The following is a 25,379-nucleotide window of genomic DNA, read 5'->3' on the forward strand; positions in this document are numbered from 1 at the left end:
TTTGGTGAAATATCAGGCCTCAGAGTGAACTGGTCGAAAACGTGCCTATTCCCAGTTCGTAAGGGAGAACCCCAGCCCGACACGCCCAGAGCAATCAGATGGGCACCCAGCTGCCTGAAATACCTAGGTGTTTACATGTATCACTGTCCAGCTGATGTACTGGAGGGTAATATCTCCTGTTGCATTAGAGCGCTGAAGGGAAGTATGTCCTTTTGGGCCACCCTACCGCTGTCAGTGGCGGGACCTATTGCGCTGCTTAAGATGGTGGCGCTTTCCAGGCTACTTTATTATTTTAAGACGCTCCCGATTTGGATCCCTCCCACCGTATTCCGAAACTTGAGGTCACTGATTGTAGCTTTCCTGTGGGGATCGGGCCATCGCAGAGTGACGCTCACGACTTTGATGAGGCATAAGGCTGAGGGGGTGCTGGCTGTCCCTGACTTCGAGGTGTACTACTTGGCAGCCCAGCTGCAGGTCTACGCTCAGGAGGTAGCACAGGAGTTCCGTGGTCCAGAAGAGGAGCGGGGACTGGGAATACCCAGGCACGTACTCTCTTACATCGCAATGCAGCAGAGGCTGGCCCTAAGGGATCTCACACAGGAGGAACGTACTATTAGATCGTGTTGGAACCGCATGCAGCGAAAGACAGAAACGAACCACCCCTACGCCCCCGAAATACCGGTGGGAATGCTTACAGCATTACCGCATGGCAGGGATTGGTCGCAATTACAAACCTAGGAGGACGCAGGTATACACGTAATAGGTGACCTATACGAGGACGGGGCGCTGTTGCCCTTCCAGGCAATTTCGGACTGCTTCGACATACCCTGGGGCGATTTTCTGTTACACGCCGCGATCACGAGGGCAATCCAAGCACACTGGCAGAGTGGACTTGAGGAGCTGCAGACGTCCATGGCATGCCAATATGTCATGATGGCAGCAGGGACGAGTAAAGCAGTGACGTGCTTATACTTCAGGATGATTAACGAGGGACTGCCTCCGCTAGAGGCGCTCAAGGCCAAATGGGAGGCAGACATAGGGAGGGAAATTCCAGAGACCATATGGGCCCAGCTGATGTGCCGAGCTTGGAAGAGCACGCGCAGCGCGCGGTTCCAATTGGTCCACTTTTACATCCTACACCGAGCATGTCTGACCCCAGAGAAGATACAAAAATACTTTGCTTCAGATACTGCGGCCTGGCCTAGATGCCGGGCGGAACAGAGCAGACCTAGGCCATATGCTATGGACTTGCCCTGCTCTGACCTCTTACTGGAAAATGATAGGAGATACTCTTAACGGGGTGACGGAACAAACTCTGCAGTATGACATGGCAGTGGAGATCATTTATTGGTTTCCGCATACCCCTAAAATGAAAATCACCAGCAAATGTATAGATATGGGTTTGCTTTTAGCGAAACGGGAAATCACGCGGCACAGGAAGGCACGAGTTGGTCCAACGGGCGCTAAGTGGCGCAGTGAGTTCCTTAAATGGGCTGAGGGAGAGAGAACCTTGCGATTCCAGCTAGCGCGGCGGCAACAGAATGAGAGGGCACTGGAATCTGCGCAAGCATGGGAGGTTTTGGTGCAGGCTTTACGCGACCACGACACGCACAGTGACACGGACAATGAAGACAACGAGCAGCCTACAACCCCGTAGCACGACAGGTATAATGCATATTGTCCCGACTGCTGAGAGAAAGACTCCTACCTCATACTTTCTGACATACCAATAATGCACCAATGGCATGGGGGGGGGGGTAGGGGGGGTGGAGAAGGGGAGGAGGGAGGACTTTCAAGCTTCATAATAACTTCTTGAGGATCTGATATTGCTGATCTGCTGCTAGGCCTCTGGGATAGTTCTGTTGGGTTGGTTGGGGTATCAGTTCTTTCAGAAAAGCAGACACAAACCATCATTCATAACTGGTCATGACTAGCTGAGCACAGAACCCACGTGTACAGTTGGATCGATATTTGCCGCCCGACCTCCGGGTTGTGGGCTGAATGGCTGTGTAACCGTGGTACCATAGTCTTGTCGCTACCAATGCAGATTGCACTGTTAATGACCGACGTATAACTGTGAATGACTATCTGCAATAAAAACATATTAAAAAAAAATAAAAAAAATAAAAAATCAGTGCTTCACGCATGGAGGGGGCATTATGCCAGGTTCTTCCATCTCCTGGAAGAGTGATCAAGTATGGGCCTTATAAAAGGCCATGGTGAGCCCATCTTGGCCAAGTGCACTTCCATCCCGCATGGAGTTGAGTGCCATACGGATCTCAACAGCATCAAGAGGTCTCATGAGATACTCTCTGTGGCTATCCATCAGCCAGAGTACTTGTATGTATTTCAGGTATTTCACTCTATTTTCGTTGTCTGGGGTAACTTTGGAACTGTACAGGTTCTGATAATATTGGCCAAATCTATTTACTATTTACGCCTGCTCTTTCAGGGCAGTTCCCTTCTCATCTAATAATTCTTGGGTGACTCCAGATTCATACCGTCAGCGGACAATCGCCGCCAGCACTGAGCCCGGCCTGTCTCCCTCACCATAGGATCTGGCCAATGTGTATTTCCCCATGTGCTTGATTTCGCTGTCAGCTTCCCCGTGGCACTCTTCCAACATTATTTGCAATGGTTCTAAAATCTGAGGGTCTCTTCGATCGATCAAGCGCGAGTCCAACAAGCAGTTAAGATCCCCACCCCAAATTAGTGGCAATGGGTGGCAGCCCCTAATGTATGTTAAAAGTGAATGGTAGAACTGAGGGTCATCATAGTCAGGCCTGTATGTGTTTAGAATTTGAAAGTCAGCCCCCTACCATGACATCTTGAGATTACAAATCTACCAGCAGGATCAGTCTTGCATGCTTCAAGTTGTATGCCTGATTTGGGATTAACCAAGGTAATTACACCCCTGGAGTGTCAGGTGAAGCCGCCTGCATGGAATGGCCCTGCTAGGTTACACCTCGTGAGCATAGCGCTATTAGGGGCAAGATGCGTCTCTTGCAGCAGCGCAATGTCTACCTCCTTTCTGTTCAAGTACGCCAGAATTTTACACAATTTTCTATGGTCATTTAAGCTCCTCATGTTCCATGTCATTAATCACAGGCTTCTTCTATACCCCTCCCCATGTCCACTGTGCGTCATTCTTCACTTTCACATGTTCTGACAATCCTAGCTGCTATAATAAATGCGGTGCCGTAATCACTCACGCCCAGTGTGACCATGTGAACTGTAACAAAAGTACCAACCCCCCCCACCCACGCCATGCCAACCCCAACTAGGCATAAGCGGCTCATTTCCCCCTCACTAGCAATTACTAGTATATATAGCAAGAAAACTACAATTGTTTAGTAATAAGCACTATTTAACTTGTGACGGTTGAGCGTAAAACGCATTGGGGCAGATGTTACCGGCCATCACTTCTGTGGGGTCCCAAAGGAGGTACTAAGTCTCTCAGGGAGCCTCGTAAACAACTATTGATGGATAGCATCTCTCACTCAATATGATGCTGACTTCCCGTACCAATAAGCCTGGCCTATGCGAGTAAGGGTCCGCAGAATCATACATTTCAGCATAAAGTTATATTTCACAGTAAGGAGGCACTCCCTGAAAGCTAAAGGTCCGATCACCCCAATCCTGCACAGATTATCTACTCACGGGGAAAATCATCATAAAAGTCTGCCGTGCAGTGTTTCTCATCAGTCATTTTCATCAAGTTGTCCATCCGCTCTGTCAGCTCGATCGTCCACCATCTCGTCTTTCCTGCACTTTCGGTGGTTACCAACCACCTGCCTGTATATATCAACAATTGATGTTGAACATTGATACACAATCCTCGATCTGGTATTCTGGGATGAATATACCCCACTTCATGTCATGAAGGAGTGGCGCAGCTCTGTCTCTCAAAGTTCTGACTGATATCTTCCTTTACAAAATATTTTATGGTTATCTTCTTGAAAGTCCTGGAGATTGTACATTATATACCCATTTTCAAGACCCATTAAAAAGAACTTTTTGACTGTGGCCCAGTTCGACAACTTCAACATTGAGGACTCACTGACAAGATTGCTTGAATCCATAATCGCCTCAAAGAAGTCCCTAGTAAGGGACGAAACCCGTCTGCTGTACTTTCTACCACATTTTGGAATAAAAAAGAAAATCAAAATTGAAGAACTTCACTCCTGTGAAAATTAAATTTCTGATTTCTGTGCTGTGCACCTGTGCTTCTTTTTTTTTAGTATTGTTAAAGTTCTTTTGAACTAGCATTGTGATGGTGGGTGCTTATCAGTGTGCACGCAAGTCCCGAAGCTAATATAAAAGGGATGATAAGACAAAGAGTCATTTAGGTTAGATGCTGCGATCAGGAAGGTTCCACTGTCGCTCTTGTCTTAAGCAGTAGAATGATCACACTAAGTAATCTTATTTGCCTGTGTTCCAGGTTCAGTGAAGACTAGAAGCCAGCAGTTGCAATCAGCTTTTTGGCCTTCCTATAGGGGTGCTAATAGATGTATTCTCCACATGTTCAGTAGTAAAAGCTCCTAATTACCTGTTCTTCTTGTCATATCCCCTCACATACATGGTAGTCAATTAATGGGTTATGCTCTCAGCACATGGTATTACCTAATGTTAACACACTTTGCAGATGGCAATAGTGGATAATACCTTACAATCAGCTCTAGATGAGAATTCTTAGGACACTCTTCATCATTAGTGAACACATGCATATGGGCAGTGAGATCAGAGTGCAATTACAAAAAATAATAAGGATGTATCAGTGTAGTACCAATAAATAGCACACACTGCATAGGCAGGCTGATGTTTAGGAAAACATCAGTTGCATATATAAAGATAATCCTCACCTTTATCTGCAAAATTATGTAACTTTCATTAATCTTATAAGTTTACGTTTGTTGTTTTGAATTAGTATATTTTACTAGGATCCATCTCTTTCCATTGGCTATGAACTTGTCCACTCCCTTACATCCTAAAAAGGTGAACATGCATCCTTGCTGTTATTTGTCTTTAAACATATTTGTGTGTATTACTTGTCTGCCAGAAAAATACTTCATGCAGTCTATTTATACTCATGAAATGTCTATTGGCAAACTAGCCAAATACACTGCTCTGACACTGGAGATATTAAAAACCTTTAAACCCTTAAGGGTGCTGTGGCTAAAGATACTTTACAGCTTAATAATATTGTCATCATCTACATCACATGATTTACTAGAAACAAGGTTGCTGGCAACAAACTCTGTGTGATCAATGTTCCTACTTATGCTTGGGTGCCACTGAAAAGTTTGATGAGAGTCTTTCATTGTGGTCATGGAAGGGGAGTTTGGAGTGGAAAGTGAAAATGGACCTTAAAGTATGTTTTGCCTAATGCAATTTTTATCTTTACAGCAGCCACAGTGGTTCCCGGCAGACACAATAATGAGCGAGAGCCGAAGCCTCCTACCTTATTCTGGCGAAAGGGTGAGACGGGGCACCAAAGGCCACCATGTGTTTAAGCATTTCCTTCACCATGTGTTTGAGCATTTCCTGTGCCTCAGAACATTTAATCCTTTGGTTTCTATGAATGTGTAGTCGACAAAACCAGCCAAAACCAGTTTCTTGCCACCTGTCTCTCTATAACTAACTACACACTCTGCTCTATCATACATTGTCTTATCTTACTGCCTACTGAAGTTTGTTGACTTCAAATGAATGCTGTTTCATCAAGGTTAATAAATGCTTCTAATAGATTCTTTAAATAGATGACTATTTACAAAGTACATTTCTCAAGACAGCGTAGTTTATGCAATACTACCATATACTCATAGCCAAAATGTATAAGGAAGATTGTATGTGAATCACTGCTGTTTCGTTTTTGATTCTAACATTACCAGCTGAACTCACCATTCACACTCTCAATATAAAAGACACCACAATCTTCTAGATAAATTATAAATTCCAAGCAAACCTTTGAAACTGTTTATCTCATCACCACCAGAAAGCAAACTTTCTCTTAATGAAGTTGACCCAGACTGATGGCTTGTACAAACTTCAACTGAGCAAAAGTAAATAGACTTTGCCTGGCTTTGTAAATGCATATTTAATGGCAGCACACATCTTAATGTCATTCTCAAGTAGAAATATGGTGTCCTTTACATATATTTCACAAACAAGTCTAAGAGAATTATGATGCCTTTTATAATACAAGATTTGGAATACAACATTTTCAGAAATATCTGCAGTTAATTTGATGCCCTCTGCCAGAGCCACCAACTCTTTCATCACTCTTACCATGATCTACTGACTTCATTTTAATCTTTGTACTCCTTAATGATAAGACCAGGACAAGGTATTGACAAACCAGAAATGTGTCAGGGACTAGTTTGGTAGGAGGATCGAGAATCAAGATTGCATTGTTGAAGCTTAGCACCCAAAGCCGCCATAATACATGGAACTACTCTGCCAGAGTAACTTTTAATGCATGATGAATATTCTTTGGTACATAAGAAGCCTCCTCCATCTCTGCTGACTTAGGCCCAGTCACTCAAGGAGCTTGTGGAATCCTGCAAGCTTCATAAGATGTTGCTGGACATCTTAGGGGAAACACACACATACGCACACCATGCAATGTGTATCTATTCTGTAGTCTTTTGAAACACTTAGATTATCATATTCAGAAGACTTTAGTGACTGTTGCAGCTTCACACATTCTGAATACACATTCAGGTGCAAGAAAACACCTGAAATGAGATTCACTGAGCTTCGACTCATCAAAACCTGCACAACTAAAAAGGTTTATGTGGACTTCATTATTTCCCAGGGGAGTTTTCCAAAGATGTATTTTGAACAGAGGGATACACAACCCAAAAGAAAGGGACATACTGAGTGAATAGTTGGCTAGCTTCTGTACCCACATGTACCCAGGCATGTATACATATATTTCAAAATATATCTATATATAAATGTATATATGTTATATACATTTATGTATGTGTCTGTGTGTGTATAACTTGATGATATACACATAATACATATATATTCAAGCATGTTTTTGTTATAAAATGGTAGGACAATATTAAAAATGTTACATCCTCAAATACAAAGTTGTGGGCAGAGCAGGAATGTGAGCCTCATTAGTGGAGTCTGGAGTTGGCCTTAATCTTTGTTGAAATCATTTTTGGATTCTTTACAGCTTCCTGTACGCCTTTCTAGACACCGCATGGGACAGAGGAGTTTTCCATTGATTCTGCGCATCCCACATCATATTGCTGGAAGAGTATGCGTAAGTTAAAAACAATTTTAATGGAGGAATAGGAGCCAGGTATTTGGGTGTTTCAGTTGCCCTCCATGCATGTTCTCTAACATTGGATCCACTATAAATGTTATTTCCCACATCCTGCTCTCAATCTATAACTAACCTGACCAGCCTCTAAACAAAGCTGTTCCTAGCATTTCTCACCAACCAATAATACCTCTAAAATTTGGACCATCGTCTTAGTATCTCCACTTGTTGTGCTGTCATTAAGCCCACTTCACTATTCCACAATGCTTCTTTTCTGGCAAATTCTTTCCCCTTTCCTCTTCTTTCCCCTTATGGCTGGATTAGACGTCACTCTTCTATTAGCTTCCCCATTCGATTCTCTGGTACTTCCTCCCTCACCTACCCAACCTACAAATCTAGGGGCCGATTATGATCGCGGACGGACTTGCGTCCGTCCGCGATCATTGAGGAGGAGGGGACATCCGCATGGGCTGCGGAGTCCCCTCCTGTGCGATTAGGATGTGACCGCCAGGGTGGCGGTCACATCCTCTATTTTTAACATTGCGGCGGGTGCGGCTTCAAGCTGCACCCGCGGCAATGTTAAAAATGCACACATTGCATTTGCATGCAGAAAGAGGCAGGCACTGCGCGGTGCCTGCCGCTTTCTGCATACAAATGCAGGGGGGTACCATAGGTACCCCCCATTTGCACCCCCCACCCCCCTTTCACCTAGGGGGCCCGCAACGGGCCCCCGCAGTGAAGTTACACATGCTTTTCCACGGCGGAAAAGCCGCCGCGGAATAGCATGTTTGCAGGCACCTACTAATCTGGCGGACGGTGTCTGAGAGACACCGTCACCAGATTAGTGCTTTTCCTCCGCGGTTGTAAGCCAACCGTGGAGGAAAAGCTGCGGACGGAAACCAGGACCCACCAGCCATCCTAATGTGGCGGTGGGTCTTTGGTGGGTCCGCTGCGGATTTTCCGCATCCTCCAGGCAGGATGCGGAAAATCCGCAATCATAATGAGCCCCAAAGTGTAGATAAGTTCAATAGGCATAGATCTTCATACACATTGGATATTTGTTGGCTCGCCAGTTTTAACCACAACCATATTTCTACATTTACATTCACTTGCTTGTCATACAATTTATGAGATTGCATCCAGTAGATAAAATCACCTTCTTAAACGTGGGTGCTGCTAAACACTTTGATGAGGGTTTTTCTTTATGGGCATGGTGTTGTGTAGATAATGGAAGTGGGCCTTGGAGAACGTTTTGCCTCATGCAACTTTTTACCACTTCAGCAGCCACGCTGGCCCACCACAGAGGCAATGATGAGGCAGAATAACAGCTTGATGCTTTACTCTGGCGAAAGGGTAAGTGACAAAGGATTTTCAAAGGCCACCATGTTTTTGTTTATTTTCTTTGTCCTAGTACATTTTATCTAGTTGGCTTCTAGCAATGGTGGATGGTCTAAAAGGCCACCATGTTTTTGTGTATTTTATTTGCCCTAGTACATTTTATCTAGTTGGCTTCTAGCAATGGTGTATGGTCTAAAAAGCCAATCTCATCCCTTGCCCTCAGCCCCCATCTAAAGCAAAACTGTACAACCTCTTCTTTACAGCATCCTAATCTTATTGGCCTCTGTGTTTTGAAATGACTGTTTCTGAAGGTTTATCAATGGGAAATAAATGCTGTTTTTACTAGGATTAATAAAGGTCACCAATCAATTCTTTACATGAATGAATATTTACAATGCACAATTTGCAAGGCAGTCTGTCTCTCATCCTTTCTTTCACTCCTCCAAATTATCCCACACTCCCTTCACATCCCTTTTCTGCACCTTCGCTGAGTAAACATATGTATGTAATCACAACGACTTTTCAAGGTAAACTTGCAACTATTCTGCCATTGATACAGAGATTATATTTATTTTTACTTGCTAGATCTGTACAACATGAATATCCACATCACCATTTACAAGTGCCTAAGACATTTGACTGTTGTACTGTTCACAATCCAGTACCCTCTTTTTCTGTGACAGCACTTTTGACATAACAGAGACACCATGTTTTCCAGTCCAATTGGGAGTGGCAATCCAATTTCAGGCACAAACTTATTTTTTGATGTTTGCAGAGCACTTCCCCCCCCCACCCTTCTTGGTATATGACGTCAAAGCGACCCCTCTATAACCTATTGGGCCATATTCAATGTTAATTTTTATGTATTTTTTATTTTACATATTTACTTTGGGTTAATAAACTTGAAAAGATTGATTTCAAACAGACAAATGTTTATTGACAATAGTAAGTAAAATATTGGATTATCCTATTTAGTAGCCTCCAGTGAAAGAAAAAGTAGTGCTTGATTATGTTGAATATGGAATGTTAGAAAAAAACACTGGGGCATATTATCAAGGACGGCGTTAGAATTATCGCTGGTTTAGCGGCAGAAAACTGGTGCTAAAACGGCAATAAAGGGCTTGATATTATGCCTGGAGAATTCCAATAGAAGCCCAGGTTCACACCAGCACATGGACTTCTATTGGAATTCTCAAGGGCATATTATCAAGCCCATTATCGTCGCTTTAGCGGCAGTTTTCTGCCACTAAACCAGCGATAATTTTTAACGTCCTCCTTGATAATATGCCCCAGAGTCTGTTAATAAACACATTCTTCTTGTACGAGTAAGGGATTGTCCAAGCTGTTCTCTCAAATGGTCAGCTAGCAATGACATTTATTGGATTTAGAATATTTAAGTTTTTCAACTCGCCTCTTAACTTTTTTCCCTTTACAGAACTGTACACATTTTGGCATGGTGGAAAGTATCTTGTCCAATTTGTTGCAGGGTCCAAGGCCTTAGTGCAATCTGAGAAAGCATTTTCAATGGGGCATTTGACTAAACCATAACTACATAATGGTGATTGCATTGTGTGCTATTCATGCTCACTTATCTTGGGACAAATTTTTCAAACAACTTTTTTTCCAGTAACCTTGCAGTACTTTCTACCTGAAACATAATATTTGGCTTGATTGCTCAACAACATAATTATTTTCATATCACCTGCAGCAGTGCCCCAAACGATAGACATTTGTGTTGGATACAATAAGCTTCTAAGATTTCTGTTTTGACTTGAACTTTATGTTGGCCGTTTTAAACGTTCCTGTCCCTAGTGACACCACACATAAGTGGACACATGGAATGCCTTGTTTGTCCCGGTAATATCCATACCCTCTGGGATACTCTGACCACATGGCAAATCCTGGAAACTCATAGTCCTACCTTTAACATCTACAGAATAGACATCTTAACAAACATAATATAGAAATACTTAAGAACATACTAAAGAACACGTTTAGCCAATCCCTCTCAGCCACATACTGGTTTCATTTTCTATGGCAGACCGATCAGACCATGGCACTTCTCAATATGTCAAGAATACCCAGCATTCTCTAAGGACTATCGTTAAACCAGAGATTTGCACCATCACAGATGCCCAAAACATGCCAGGATTTATTGTCCCAGGGCTGTTATGTTACTAGGGGGTAGACCACAAGTTGCCAAGAAATATTACCATTATTGGAGAGCAGTATTTTACCATGAGTGGCAATGTGAATTCTCTAATTGAAGTAACAAGTTTGCCAAGAATCATCAACACAAGTGCCTCCGACAGATTGATTCCCCCCCCATGCTAGAAATGCCAGCTCTAGAAACACTTTTTTAACCATTTGCTGTTCAGGCAGCATGTTTCTTTCATATACCAGTGTTAAAAAATGCAAATGTAAATAAGCTGGATTAATTTGTAAAAAATAAAAACTCACATTAATACAGAAGCATGCACACTCACACACAAGCACACATTAAAGTACAATGAAATCCGGAAGGAAAACAAGTAGAAAACATAACTCCTGTTTTTTTTAAAACTAAAATTCCTACTAATTCTCCAGTTGTGGGTGTCTTTCTCCATAGCATAGCATCGCCCTACTGACATAGAAAGTACATTTGTCTTTTGAAGTTTCTTAAACTGTTCAGTACCGCATTTGAATTGCTCAAATCTACTCTGCAGAGTAGGGTCTTGTAAAAGTCTGACAAAAATTGGTCCAATAAACTATAAAGAAATACGCAAAACCCTTCCCTCCAGCATTCCTTGCATCTCTCTGAATGATATGAGGCATGTACCAAAATACTTGAATCAACCTCAGTGGATTGGTTGATCTCATGGGGCAAAAGAAAGATTCGACCAGGAGTAATACCAGATCACTTTCTCCATAGACGTATTGGTCTATTTGAACTGACTTTAATGGCTTCTCAATCTAATACATACTGAAAGCTCCATTAAATATTCTTAAGGATAACAGTAATTGTATAGGGGCTCTGATACATGCCAGTGTGTAGAGGGAAGATGGAACCCCTGAATGCTGCAGAACTGCAGGAATGGCTGTAAAGTGATAACACTGTGCCCGCTGCATGTTTTGCCACTTGTAGCTTCAGTGAGAACTCCCTTGAAGGGACTTCTATTAAGTGCAAAGGTCAACATAGGTGTGTCATCTCTAGGTGGAATAGGATTCTCTTCTAATGTTGAGTTCTATACAAAGCGAGTGAATCTTTAAAGATTGCTGATGACAATAGCATTCCAGGTAAACGCTAGTTATTCCACACACTGTCTTAAAGACAACCTTGATGATTATGTAGCCATTCCTTACTTAAGCTGAGTGATTTGGGAAGTCTGGTCTAGTGATAGGAGAGGGATCATTTGTGGAGAGCAGAGATGGCGGATACTGAAGGTGGGCCTTGTACTGGGTTGTGCCTGGCTCTCTTTTTTGTGTATTTAGGGCTATCAGTCTGGCCATTCATAGACAGAATTACACAGGGGAACAGAACTGCGATGTTCAGTGTCACCCTGTACAATGCTGAGGGAGACTGGGTAAGTAAGAGGGGATGTCAGTGGGGGAGATTATTGGATTATGTATACATTTGTGTGTTTCCTTTAACCTCCATGGATGTATTTCTGTTACATTTTATTTGTATGAGAGACCTCCAAAGCTGAAATCTGAATGAAACTCATCCAATTTAGATTATGCAATTCAGGATGCCGTGCCCCGCAACAGTGAAATATTTTTAAGCTAAACATTCCCAAAGTAAACTGCTTCCACAACAATTTAGAGATACACAGAAATACTGAGATGCTTTGATGAGCGAAAAGTCCTGTAGCAGGATAGCCATTCACATCTTTGCTATGCATATGCAGAAGAGTGGCAATATGCTTGCTCTTCATAAATTAAAAAAACAAGCATGAATTGACAATTTTAACTCAAAATAAATATATATAAGATTCTCTTGTGGAACAACATATCCTCTAAACCGGGCAACAAGCCCTAGTATGATCAGTCTACAGAGCTTCTTTTTTGGGCAGCACATCTGTATTCTTTCCAATTACTGGTGATATTGCATCAGTTGTGAGTAAACAAACTCTGATTAACTATGAAATGCAACTGATTCATCATAAACAAAAGCAATATATTTTTTAAAAAATCGCTAAAGTACTTCAATATAATTAGATGTACATTTATTCAGATGATCTATCATAACCGACTGGCTATATGAATATTTTCAACGTTCCTTGTTCCTCTACAAATACAATATGAGCCAATCATAATCTTCCAACACAAGCGCCATAAATATCCATTTTAGCATTTCATTTAAATAAGTCAGGATGTGTTTTTACAGAATTTCAAAATGGATTTCTATACTATTTTCATTCCTCAACCACTGGATACTGGCATTTTTACAACTAAATAGATGAGGAATTCGTTATCTTCCTTTCATTATGGCAACACTAAGGGCTAACTGGGTGTCACTAACTTTGAAGTTTCTAACACTGACCATCAAAATATTGGCATCAAATGGTGTACACTAAGTAGCACATTTAAGAATGACAGTAAAGCTCATCAACTTATATCTTCAATTCCTATGATGGACATGCTTACATCTGTTTATGTCCCAATTTGTCAGGATGGACGAAAGAGAGAAGAGAAAAAGAATTGTGATCTGATATAACCCTAGGGTACAAGGAGATACCAAGGGGCTTAATAAGAGTCTGGCAGTCCACAGACCGCCAAACTCGCGGGGATGCGGCGGTCTTCCGACCACCTTATTACAATTAGGGTGGTCAGACTGCCAATGCCCCTGCTCCCTGGCAGTGTTGTGGTGGTCTTGAGGCTGTAATATGCTTGGAGCAACTGCTGCGATACCACCAAACATATTACAAGTTTCCTCTCTGCCACATTTTTCATGGTGGTTCCTCCTCCATGAAAACTGTGGTGGAGAGGAAACAGAGGGGGCCCGATAAGTCCCCCTTGTGTCTCAGGGCCATGGGGTGCATGCAGAGGGGCCCTATATGTGCCCCCCTGTGTACATGCACCCCTGTTCCTGCACGGCATGGTCATTGTGGAGAAGCGTGGCTCAATGGTTAGACCGGCAGACCCTGATGCAGAGGTCTGGCCTGGGACCAGGGTTCAATTCCCGCCTCGGCGTCTCTTGGACTCAATCTCTCCCAACCTGATAATTCTCGCCTCGGTGCCTACTCTAATCATGGGTCCCACTCTGTGACTCTGGGCAATAGCTTGCTTAATCTTCACAACGGCCCCAGCAGCGCTTGGATGCCTGGCTTCACCTTGGGGGTGCCCAGGAGTGGACATCTCACAGGAAAGCCAGGAAGGGTTCCACAGCGGTATGAAAAAAGCGCTATGAGACCTGTGGGTAGAAGGCGCTATATAAATACAAACACATTTACATTTATATTACATGCCATACCATGCAGGAACTGTTTTTGGCGTTCCCATTGTGGTGCCCATTTTCTGAGGCACTGCCTTGAGAACGTCGAATAATAGCCCGCCAAACACAAGAAATACTCGTTATCTGGCAGGCAATCTGACCATGGATTTGGCGCTGCAGCAGCAGGGCAGATCCAGTGATGCACTGCCAACTTCGTAATCAGGCCCCAAGATGGGGCATGAGAGCTTGGTAGGAAGGAACATGTCTATCCGAGAAAAAGATTTACGAGAGGCGAAAAAATATGTAAACCCTTGTTTTGTCATCAGAGAATATCGTCAGACATCCACCAAAGCATAAGATTCCATTACTTGCAACAAAGCAACCCTAGCCATTTCCTTTGAGCTATAGGAGGTTCTCGAAGAAGAGTTTAGCCCTCAAATACTAAAAGAGGATTCTATCCATGGGTTAAGGATGATGTTGAAGTCCCCGCAAATAATCAATGGTTCTGACCATTGACGTAGCTCAGAAATCAGACTATTAACGACCACAGGATCATCAGTGTTGGCCCCACAGAGCACACATGGCATAATGCTTAGTTGGCTTCTCTTGACTGTTGCTATGAGCCATCGTCTACCCACATCTGTACAGTTGTTGATGAGTGTCTAGCTCTTATACCGAGCCAATAGGGTAATCCCTATCTGAGAGAAGTGAAACAAGCTGAGGATAAGGACTTGATATGATAAATCATCCAGAAGAGAGGCCGATTTATTCAAGAGCTGAGTTTCCTGTAGGCCACCTAAATGTAGATGAAGATAGTGTAGCACCTCTTTAATTAATTTTCGCTTATAAGGTGCCTACATTCCATTGATATTCCACTAAATAATATGAAGATGCTGGTCACTGGACCACATCCCTGGCTAAATCTTGACATTCTTGATCGAACAACCCGCACACAGGGAAAGAGAACAACAGCACAGAATCATTCTTGGTCCCAAATTTATCGTCCACGACCATAAGGCCTCAATTTTTGTCCAGCAACCTGCCTAAACATGCTAAAATACAAAATAATTATAAAGACAAAGTGACCCCAAACCCTGGCCCCACCACCCGCCCACCCCCAGCCTTCCCCCAACGTGTTCTTTTCATGCAAGGCCCAGAAAAAGGGCTTACCACCTCCTGTCCAAAATAATATCACTAGCACGGGCAGTAGACATGAGTACATTAACTTCCTGCCCCTCCCCCCCGTAGCACCCCAGACAAAGGATGAATTTGGGGAAAAGAACTAAAGGGGCAGGGCAGACACCACCCGAGACACCCGCCAAAATGACCCAAAGTGTTTTCCCCAGACCCATAATTACTAAGTGAAAAATCCTCATTAAACATTCATGAAATCAAAGCTAGGTGCCTGCTGGCCCTGCAGATCTAAAGCTTCCATTCGCAAAGAGAAATAAAAAAAGAAAAGACGGAAGGAGTACCCAAGAGACTGAGTAAACAACTGTAAAAACCTATAAGGAAAAAGAATCAAGAAGAAAAAGACAAAGAAATCAGGCAGATCCACTATCCTCCTTATCCCCCCCCCCCCTCACCAACTTGGTTAAGCGCTCCTCACTCCCAGGCTGTTCAAAACATTAATACATTTGTTCCTCGTATTGGATGCACAGGATTGCTGGCTCCTGTAATAAAACCAAAGCTCCAAGCTTTTGCAGTGCCAGGACTACATTCTCATGAGAGAAATCTGATTGAACAAAAAAGTCCAGGCCAGCCGCTTTCACTGGTGATCTTGGACTAGCAGCCCTGTTTATCTCCTAACGGAGGAGAAAGTAACCCACATATATCGGATTGGCCCATGAATAACGAGGATGTTAGCCCTCAGGGGAGGCCGAAATGGATAGGGATGGGTTCTCTGAATTATGCTGTCCATGTCCCAGCCCTGCAGTGTAGTAAAGGCTTAACTAAACAACCAAACTATATAGCATCTAGGATTGTTCCTCTGACCCCTCTGGGATCCCCAGTACCCTGAGGTTATTCCGGAGAAACCTATTCTCCAAATCTTCGACTCTTGATGAGAGCATGGTCATCTGAACTTCCTGTCATGAGATCTGGGTCTTGACTGCTCCCACAGCAGTTTGAAGGCTTTCCTGAACCTTCTTGACTTTCTACAAGTTGTGGGTTTAGGGTGTCCATATTTGTAGAGAGCTTCCCTAAATCCTAGGGTTATATCAGATCACAATTCTTTATCAAAGAAATGGTCTGAGTGTTATCTTTCTGGGTCCCTGATAGCGCTAATGCATCTGCTATTGCTGGGATTAAGAACCCTCAAGGGGCAATTGTGACCAATCCTGCCCTCATGCATGAGGAGTTCAACAGCTTTTATCAGAAGTTTTATGACAAAGAAGTGGTCCCTTCCACGGACCAGATCTTTCAGTTTCTTCGGGTCCACCATCATTGGAAACTGTCTTCTACACAATAGCGTAAGATAGAAGGTCAAAAATCGCCATCCGAAGTGTAAGACGCTGTTGGCTAGCTGGCACGAGGCAAGGCCTGGGGCACCAATCAACTTCCATTGGTATTCTATGTTAGTTTGTCACATCTTGTAGTGCCGGTTCTCCATGATCTATTCAACTCTTTTGAATTACTTGGGGTTATGGACTGAGACCAACATCGTCATCTTGCTTAAGAAAGGGAAAGCTCCCTTTCTTAGTGATTCATATCAGCCTGTTTCTTTGACTAATTCTGATGTATACTAAGATTTAGTAAAAAGACTTGCTACCATTATTTCTGATTTTTTTTATGAGAATCAACATGGTTTTTTTCAAGGCCGGGATAACACCGCTCATGTCAACATTGTTATCACTGCTCTTGAGGCAGGCTGTGCTCAGAGATATCCGGTAGGAGCAATAATGTTAGATGCTGAAAAGGCTTTCGACTGCGGCTCAAGGCCTTTTCTTAGGGCATTATGGCTGTGCAAGGGTTTGTGCCATGTTTTATTGCTTTGGTTCAAAAGCTTTACCAGAATCTTAAGGCAAGGGTTTTATGTTCAGGGTCTTCTAACAACCTAATTTAGATAAATCGTGGAATCCGTAAAGGGATGTCCACTTTCACCTTGCTCTTTGCCCACTAAATTGAACCTTAAATTCAAGCCCTCAAGACCATGAGGAATATTGCTTTTCTGCGTATCCATCAACTTGAGCTCCAAGTGCTTGTGTAAACAGACGACATTACTATCATGACCTCTGCCACAGAGGATTCTCTGGCAGGTATTGAAAAATTGGCTAATGAGTGTGGGGCATTCTATGGGTACAAACTAAACCTTGATAAGACCCTAGTCCTCACCAGCATTGTCCTTTCTTGGGATTATAGGCGATGAGTCAAATGGGCACCTACCTGGGGATCGAAGTCTCTGTAAAAATGGAGAATGTAAGGGAATCTGATGATGGCGTACTATACAGTAGAACGCAGACGATATTGATTAAGTGGCATTATTTTCACATTGTTCTAATCATTCCATGCAACTTAATCAAGATGATTATTCTCCCTTTCTACCTATACCTCTTGCGGGCATACCTTTACATTTAGCTAAAGGCTTTTTTCCACAGACTGAGGCTATGTGGTGTGAGAAGTTGGCCTGATGTATGATGTCCACAATTCTGTGGGCACTCTGTATCGGTCCAAACAATCCCTTATGGTGGTGGTTGTAAAGTCAACCTTATAGACAAGCTGTCCTAGGGGTAGCATGGACTAAGCAGTCTTAGGCTAAACTCAAGAGGGCATGTGAAGCCAGCTGTTATACCATATGCAATCTTGTAATATCAAATGAAAGGACACCACACAAGTTATATATTATAAAAATATATGTATTTATTACTAGAATAATCCTCTGTACTTTTTATGACTGCAGAGGCACAAGCGTTTGAACAAAAGCACAGTTAAACATTCAAAAGTTGCACAATTTTGGATAGGCCTGGTGGCCACTCAAAACATATACTAAAATAGTGGTATAAGTACCACCTCTCGAACAATGGTAAGGCCTAGGGCGTTGTGAATCGCTGGGAATACTCGGGACTAGCAGTGATGAAGTCGGGAGAGGCCCGTGGAACACGGGTGCAGTGCCTAAAGCACACGCAGGCACCAATGCAAAGTCAGTGGCGCGTAAAAGTTAAAGAGTTACTGTTTTGGAAGTCTTCCGACTGGAATAGAATTACCCCACTTCAAACTAGGACACTAGAGGTGTAAACCACTACAGGAGCACCGGTGTTAGTTTGTTACCTCATCCACAGGAAGCGGGTGCATAGGTGCCAAAGTGTGTCGGGTTTCGTCGTGGAGATCTATGGAGCCTGGAGATGAAGATGCTGCAGGCGGCCAGGAGAGAAGAGTCCGGTTGGATCCAAGGGTGGATCGAAGATGTAGAGTACCTGAAAGCAGAGGGGACAGAGTCTGGGTCCCTAGCCAGTGACCAGGATGGAACCAGGAAGGAACCAGGCAATGTCGGGCGCAATCAGGTGGTTGTTGTGAAGCTTGTCTCCGCTGCCACGTGGACTCCGGGGCATTGACGATGACCAGGAGTGGAGCACGAGCTGTCCCACAAAGGTTCTCGCTGTCGGCGATGTCGGATTCTGGATCGGAGTTAACAGGCCTTGGCAAATGCAACCCACGCAGGATTGGAAGATTGCTTCTTACTCGGACCAGCAAGGTCAGAGCGGTGGCTCCTTTTCAGGTGAGCGAGGACCAGTCTGGAGCAACCAGACTAGCAGTGTAAATTCAAAGGTTTGTTGGTTCTGGGGCCACTAGCCAACAGGCAAGAGACCGGACCAACGCATCAAGCAGAAAAATGCAAAAGGGCCCAACGCAGCACTCGAGGAGTGTGAAGGGGAGATCTTTGGTGCACGAGTTGCTCGGGGCTGGGGCTTTTCAAACCCCAATGCACAGCTTCGAGGGTGCCTCGGGAGATGCACGGTCAGCACTTCGCAGTCTTTCCAAGAGGGCCGGCTCCACGCTTCACGTCGCTTCCACGGGTCTTAGATTCACTGGGACTGTGGATCGGGCTGTTAAAAGTCAGGGAAGCTGGGTCTTTTCGATCTCTGTCACTCGAGTTCCGGCAGGAACTGCAACAAAGCAAACCATTGGGCGCTGGATGGTGCCTGTTTGCACAGGGTGGTCAATCCATGACCACAAGGGAGATTCTTCAGTCTTCCACGTCGAGTGGGATGTCGAAGGGTCCAGAGTTCTGTATCAAAGTTTCTGTCAGGATAATCTAATGCTCCTGGGCACAGCTCCTACCTTTATTCCAAATCAAGGGGCTGGATTACCTGCTAGGTCCCTCCTATGGGTGGAACCCAGGAAGGGGGTGGTTACACCCCTTTCCCTTTGTCCAGTTTCACGCCAGAGCTGGGACTGGAGTGTCCCAGCACCGGTTTGAACAGGACTATGCAATGGGAAGCCTTGTGCTCCACAGGCAGTGCCTAGTTTCATTCAACCCTCCCTGCTACAATCCACTATCTCATGTCTGGGGTGGTGTAACACCTCCCTGTGACAGGATATCTATTGTCCAGGCCTCCCCTGCCAGAGTTTCGGTCAGCAGCAGGAGGCCAGACTCGTGTCTGTGGCAGCAGCATCCATTTTGTGATGCTGGGGCTTTGGTTAGATTTTACCACATTTAAGCAAAGTAACATGTCTTCTCCCTCTAGAAGGGTGGAATGCTACCCCCGTCGCTAGGACTGGTGAGGGGGTAGTATTCAAAAGCGTATGACACCTTACACGACATGTTTTGATGAAGCCAAACCAAAGTTAGCAAATAACCGCGAGGATTATAATGCACTTAAGAGTATATGGTATGGCAATATCCTGGAACAGCTAAGGGAGTTGGTCCCGACAGCTGCAGACAGGCTCAGCTCATGCCCGAGCACCATCTCACATAAACCAAGCACTCTGCCTCCAGGATTGTTAAGGCCTGCCATAGGAGTGACTTATAGGTATATATATGTCCAGATATAGGTTTAGATGTAGGTATACTATATCTAAGCAAGGGTTGATTACACAACCTTGCCCCAGCTGAGGGATCAGCCAGTTGTGTCAGTTTGGATAGCCAGCCAGGGGTGGCAAAAGATATGCTGTAGCCCCTGGTAGGCCTTGGATACACCTATGCCCTGGGTACCTATAGTACACTGTACAGGGGCTGATAAGGTGAACCAATGTCCAATTGGGTATGTACCTAAAGTACATGGAGTCCATTTTACAGAGAGAGCAGATAGCCTGGGGCCCTGATTAGCAGGGTCCCAGGCCAACTAAGTCGAAAACCAGCTAAACACTAGGCAAAAAATCTGGGGTAACCATAGTCAGGTATCCACCTTCCTACATGTGGCAAAAAATCATCTGGGGGTATAAAAAGCCTAAGGTTAACATACATATGTTACAGTTATCCGTGGGCTGAGAACTCCGCTCTGCCCGCAGAGTGTGCGAAAATTTGCCTACTCGGCGTTCCGCGGAGAACGCGAAGTAGGGAAATCCCCACACACTCTGCGACGGAGCAGAGTTGGTCAGCCCCCGCCACACACCACCCTATTAATAATTGGTACAAACGTTTTAAAAAAGAGTTAAAAGTAAATAAAAACTGCTACCTCAGCTGCTGCGTCCCCAGGCTGCCCTCTTCCTGTTCATCACGTTCTTGGTGAAAAGTGCACATGCCCAAGCACACGCAGATGGGCTGTTTTTATCAAGAACGTGATGAAGAGGAAGAGGGCAGTCCGGTGACGGCGCAGCTAAGGTAAGGCGTTTTTATTTACTTTTAACTCTTTTAAAAAAAGTTTTTACCAATTGTTAATAGGGCAGGTGGGAGGCGGGTGGCGTAGCGGAGCTACGCAGACTTTCATGGAGCTTGTTCTCAACTCCGTGGCGCTCTGCATAGCCACACTCCACCCACTACATCCAGGGTTAGTTACAGTGACGATGACTGGAGGGCGTAATTTAATAACTAGATTTACGTATCTACTTTCTAGCAGCGTTTATGTCCCGACTAGTAAAAGTATTGGGATGCAAACCATGGGGGGCTAGATGTTTTGTTTCCAGAATTACTCTCTTGGGGAGCCAAGATCAGCCCACACTTTGGCATTATCGATACTGTCTATTTTGAGAATATTTGTTTTAAGGCTCTGGGGGATCTTTGACTTTCTTTTGGCCTATCCAAAAACGGCGATATTGGTGATTACATTATTTAATTGATATTCTTATATAGGTCATAATCTCCGACATCATGGCTACCACAGATTTCTTCCATCACTGCCAGCCAAGCAGATTCGGTGCTGTGGCGAGATCTGAAACCGTTTTGCGAGTGATCTAAGATTTAATTTTTGATCGATAAACTCTGTAAGCATAGTATTTACATGAGATTCTACCGCCTTTGCCAGGAATGGCAGCTGGGATATAGGACTTGTAATTACCCAGCTCAGATGGATCTAGTGACGGTTTCTTCAGGAGAGGTATAACTTTAGTGCGCTTTGACGCAGATTGTATGGACGCTGTGGTTAAAGATAGATTAACCAAGTCCCTAGTCACTGGTGTGATGAGGGTATGAAACTGACGAAAGTGAATGGGTTTCAAAGGGTCGGCAGGGGAGCCTGATTTAATTTTCAGACAGAGAAACTCAAATTCAGTGAGAGACAGCAGGGGGAAAGACGAAAGTGCTCGGACCACAGTGGATCCAATATCCCCATGCCTTTCCATAAGGTCAGTGATGCCAGTGACCGGTGGGAAACTCTTATATATCTTTTCCACCTTATTCAAAAAGTAACTTGCCAGGTCGTCACACTGGTGATTTGAGATGACAGGTGAGTCAACCTTCAACCCAGAACCATTCATAACCTTGAGCAGGGTGCAGAGTGTATTAGAGGTGTTATTGCTTGCCGAGATGTTACCGGCCATAAACTCTGCTCTGGCTCTCCGGGCCAGTTTATGATAGAGCTTCATAGATGCTCGGTTTTATTTTTTGCTTCAACATCATAAGCGTGCCTCCCGGTGCACTCAAGTTGTTTGCAGTGTTTTTTAGCTTTAATCAGGGATTCATTAAACCAGGGATTAGACTGACTTCTTTTTTTAACACTCAGATTGGCAGGGATACAACTGACCAAAACTTGAGTCAGCCAATCCCGTAAAAGCGTATTTGCATCATCAATGTCAGGTGGAAGCTGAGGCTTGTGGCTTAACAGTAAATCCAAGAAATGATTTATGTTAACTTGTGCCAAGGATGTTTTAAAACTGGTAAGGAGCAGTTCAATGTAGGCTTTCCTTGCCACCACAGGGAAAAAGTTATGAGAAAATGATCTGTCCAGACCACAGGGATTGGCGACAGAACCTTTAAGAAGCTTATGTTCGAAAATATAGGGTCCAACAGGTGGCCTTTTACTATTAGAGACACATTGAGCCAATTGACAGGCCTCTAAATCTGCCAGGAAACTGTTGATCTCCGATTTGCCATTGTTTTCAAGATGTAAGTTGAGGTCATCTAAAATAGTAAAATTCGCCGCTTTGCTGGCGAAGAAGATAACTTTATTCAGCAGTTCTTCCCTAAACACTTTAGATGGCCCTGGCGGTTGATAAATAAGAAGACCAGCAACAGTGAGATTGTAGTTTAATGTTATTTTGAAAAGGGCGCTTTTGCAGTCATGGATGTCCTCCTTTAAAAAACTGCAGTGATAAGACTCCTTGTGAATTACTGCAATGCTACCCCCCCATTACCTGATCTGTTAACTTTATTCATGATAACGCCTTGAGGGAGAGCCAACCAAGATTAAGAATAATACATCTGGAGACTCATCTATTAGTAAGTCGAAGACCTCAGCATGGTGCTTAGCCAGCGACCGGCAATTAAGACTTAGAAACTTAAACTCAACTAAATACGGAGGGAGTGAGACTAACCTATCTATTTGGAGTTGAAAAGGGCATTGCTTGCACTTAAAGGAACCAGCTGGGGGAATCCAGGCAGGAGTAGAGCATTTAGTGTCGAAAGACAGAAGCACAGCATGTGAATACTTGCGTGGGGCAACTGTAGATTGAGCAGAGGGTCTGGCATCTGGCGGCGGTGTGGACGGGCGCAGACGGGCTTGCCTTCGGCGCGCCAACGAAATGCCCCCTGCGTGTGTGCGCTGCGCTGCGCATTCGTCTCACCACGTCCGTATGTAGTGTCAGGGGTTGAAAACCAGCCCGCTGACCTACATTAACCCCAAAATGGAGGTCCCGCTCCAAACAATCATGGAGAGTACCGCAGACTCCCCCCCCCCCCCCCACCCCCCCCCAAGCAACAGCCTCTAATACAACACGAGCAGGCTAAAATACTATTGAAATACGAGCAGATTACAAAAGAGCAAAGACGCTGTGTTCCGCTCCTGGCTCAAGCCTCAGGAGTCTATGGCATCAGTGTGGGTTTAATGGGCTGAGAAGTTTGATACTAAACTTTTCGGTCTTCATTAAAGCCATCATGGAGCTGTGGAGTTCGGGGTGCCAAACTCCCAGCCCATGGTCTAAAATGGCTTCACTGCACTTGCAAACACCTGTAAATGGCACAGGTACTGTAGGGGCCGAGGGCTCATGCAACTGTGCCCTCACTTGTGGTATAGTGCACCCTGCCTAAGGGCTGTAAGGCCTACTAGAGGCAGTGTTTTGGTGGGTGTGGCACACATTGATTTGTGTCATGTCGACCTGTAGCTTTAGGCTCTCCACCTGGCACACAGACTGCAGTGGCAGTGTGTATGGATCAGGAGTTCCTGAGGGTGGCAAAATATATGATTAAGCCCTGTGAGACTATCTCAGGTTCCAAGGCCCTTGGAGCCCCTGGCACCTTTTACTTGGGACTTACATGTAAGCCAGTGGAGTGCCAATGTGGGAGCAAGGGTCCAGTTTTGGGGAAAGAACATAGGCACTGGGTACCTTATTAGTAGGTACCCAGGGCACACTTAGTCAAGACGCATCAAACATCAGGCAAAAAGTGGGGGCAACTTCCTACACCTATCATATGGGAGTGGGAGGAAGGTATGAATTAGTGTATGGGAGCAGAAAAACTGGTGTACCAGGCAAGAGGATGCCCATGCAAATTCGAGAAGATCAGCGATCCCTGGAGAGAAGTGAGGAAAGAGAGACAGTGAGGAAAAGTGGGAGATTCTTAGCTGACGGAGGGCGGAACGGGCTTGATCCACAAGTTTAACTGGTGGGTTTTTTCATGTTGATGCGAACAATGAAAGGAAAAAGACTGCGTTGACATTATGCTCCGGCCCAGGCCTCAGGAAGACCTATGTAATAATTGATGCATGTTCCGCTCAAAGTCCTTGACAGTTGGGGGATATGTCATGCTGTTTGTTTGCCTCTGTGAAATTTGAATGAAGAGATATAAAAAAAAGAATAGTAATTTCACAGTATATGGTCTATAGTGGTATCCTGCACTCGATGTTGCAGATTGATATTTTGTCGCTTAACAATGTGATATAGATCACATTCACAGGCAATCAATACCTAGTAGGATAAAGGTCACCTTTTGCTCAAACTTTGGAACTGTTATTTGGCTCTGCAAACAAAAGACAGGCCAGCTCTGAATAAAATATAGAGAGATGGGCAATAAGGCTGAACACTCCTTGAGAGGGAAAGTAAATATAGCATAATATATACAATAACACACCTGGTTGCAACATGTGAAAGTGTTCATATGGTGGTCTGTGTGTACATTGTTGTGTAACTTACAGTGCCCTGATGCAGGAATGTGAAAACGGCATGCTGACTATATGCAGTTCCTCAGACCTCCAAACCCACCTTTCAAACACCATGCCTTCCTTCAGTATTTGAAGCGATTAAAAAAACAATGCTTAAAGAATAAATGTAAAACTGCACTTCTATAATATTATCAGCATTAGCAGCATTATATTTCATGCACCTTCTTTAACCTGGAAGCTTATATACCCTTTGGCCTATGACCTGCCTTATGACAATAGCAACCATTGCAGAGCATAATTCTGTATCTCACTGGGAAGAAAAGGGAGTAGGGTAGATCGTGTCTGTACACAATGATGCAATGAGAACAAAGTGTGGCCACTTTGGTTTAAAGAAGCTAAGAAGAGACATGAAAGCACACTTTCTTTGCCTGAGTACCATAAGATTCCATTGCAGGTGACACCGCTTATATAATGACTAAGTGCTGGTGGTTAACTCTGCTCCGCCAAAGAAGTTGGTTTTCAAAGGGAGGGAGGCGAAAGGACACTATTTACCACTCAAGGTGGTGGAAGGTCCAGTAGCAGCTCAGTGTCCGTACTAAGTACTAGAGATACCAACAAAAGTAGAGGGTGCTGCACTGTTCCTGGAAAGAGATGAGGATTT

At 44.1% G+C, this 25,379-nt stretch overlaps 1 protein-coding gene across 1 annotated transcript in view; it reads left to right on the forward strand.

The window, feature by feature from the left end:
• LOC147708718 (uncharacterized) overlaps nt 1-25,379 on the forward strand; it is a 202,925-nt gene that overhangs the window by 156,566 nt on the left and 20,980 nt on the right. The window contains exon 13 of the mRNA XM_086925388.1: nt 8,561-8,632. Within this exon, the coding sequence (XP_086781514.1) occupies nt 8,561-8,632 (72 nt within the window). The remainder of the gene's footprint in view (nt 1-8,560; nt 8,633-25,379) is intronic.

Source organism: Lissotriton vulgaris, chromosome 6 (genome assembly GCF_964263255.1).
Source record: "Lissotriton vulgaris chromosome 6, aLisVul1.2, whole genome shotgun sequence".
Lineage (NCBI taxonomy): Eukaryota > Metazoa > Chordata > Amphibia > Caudata > Salamandridae > Lissotriton > Lissotriton vulgaris.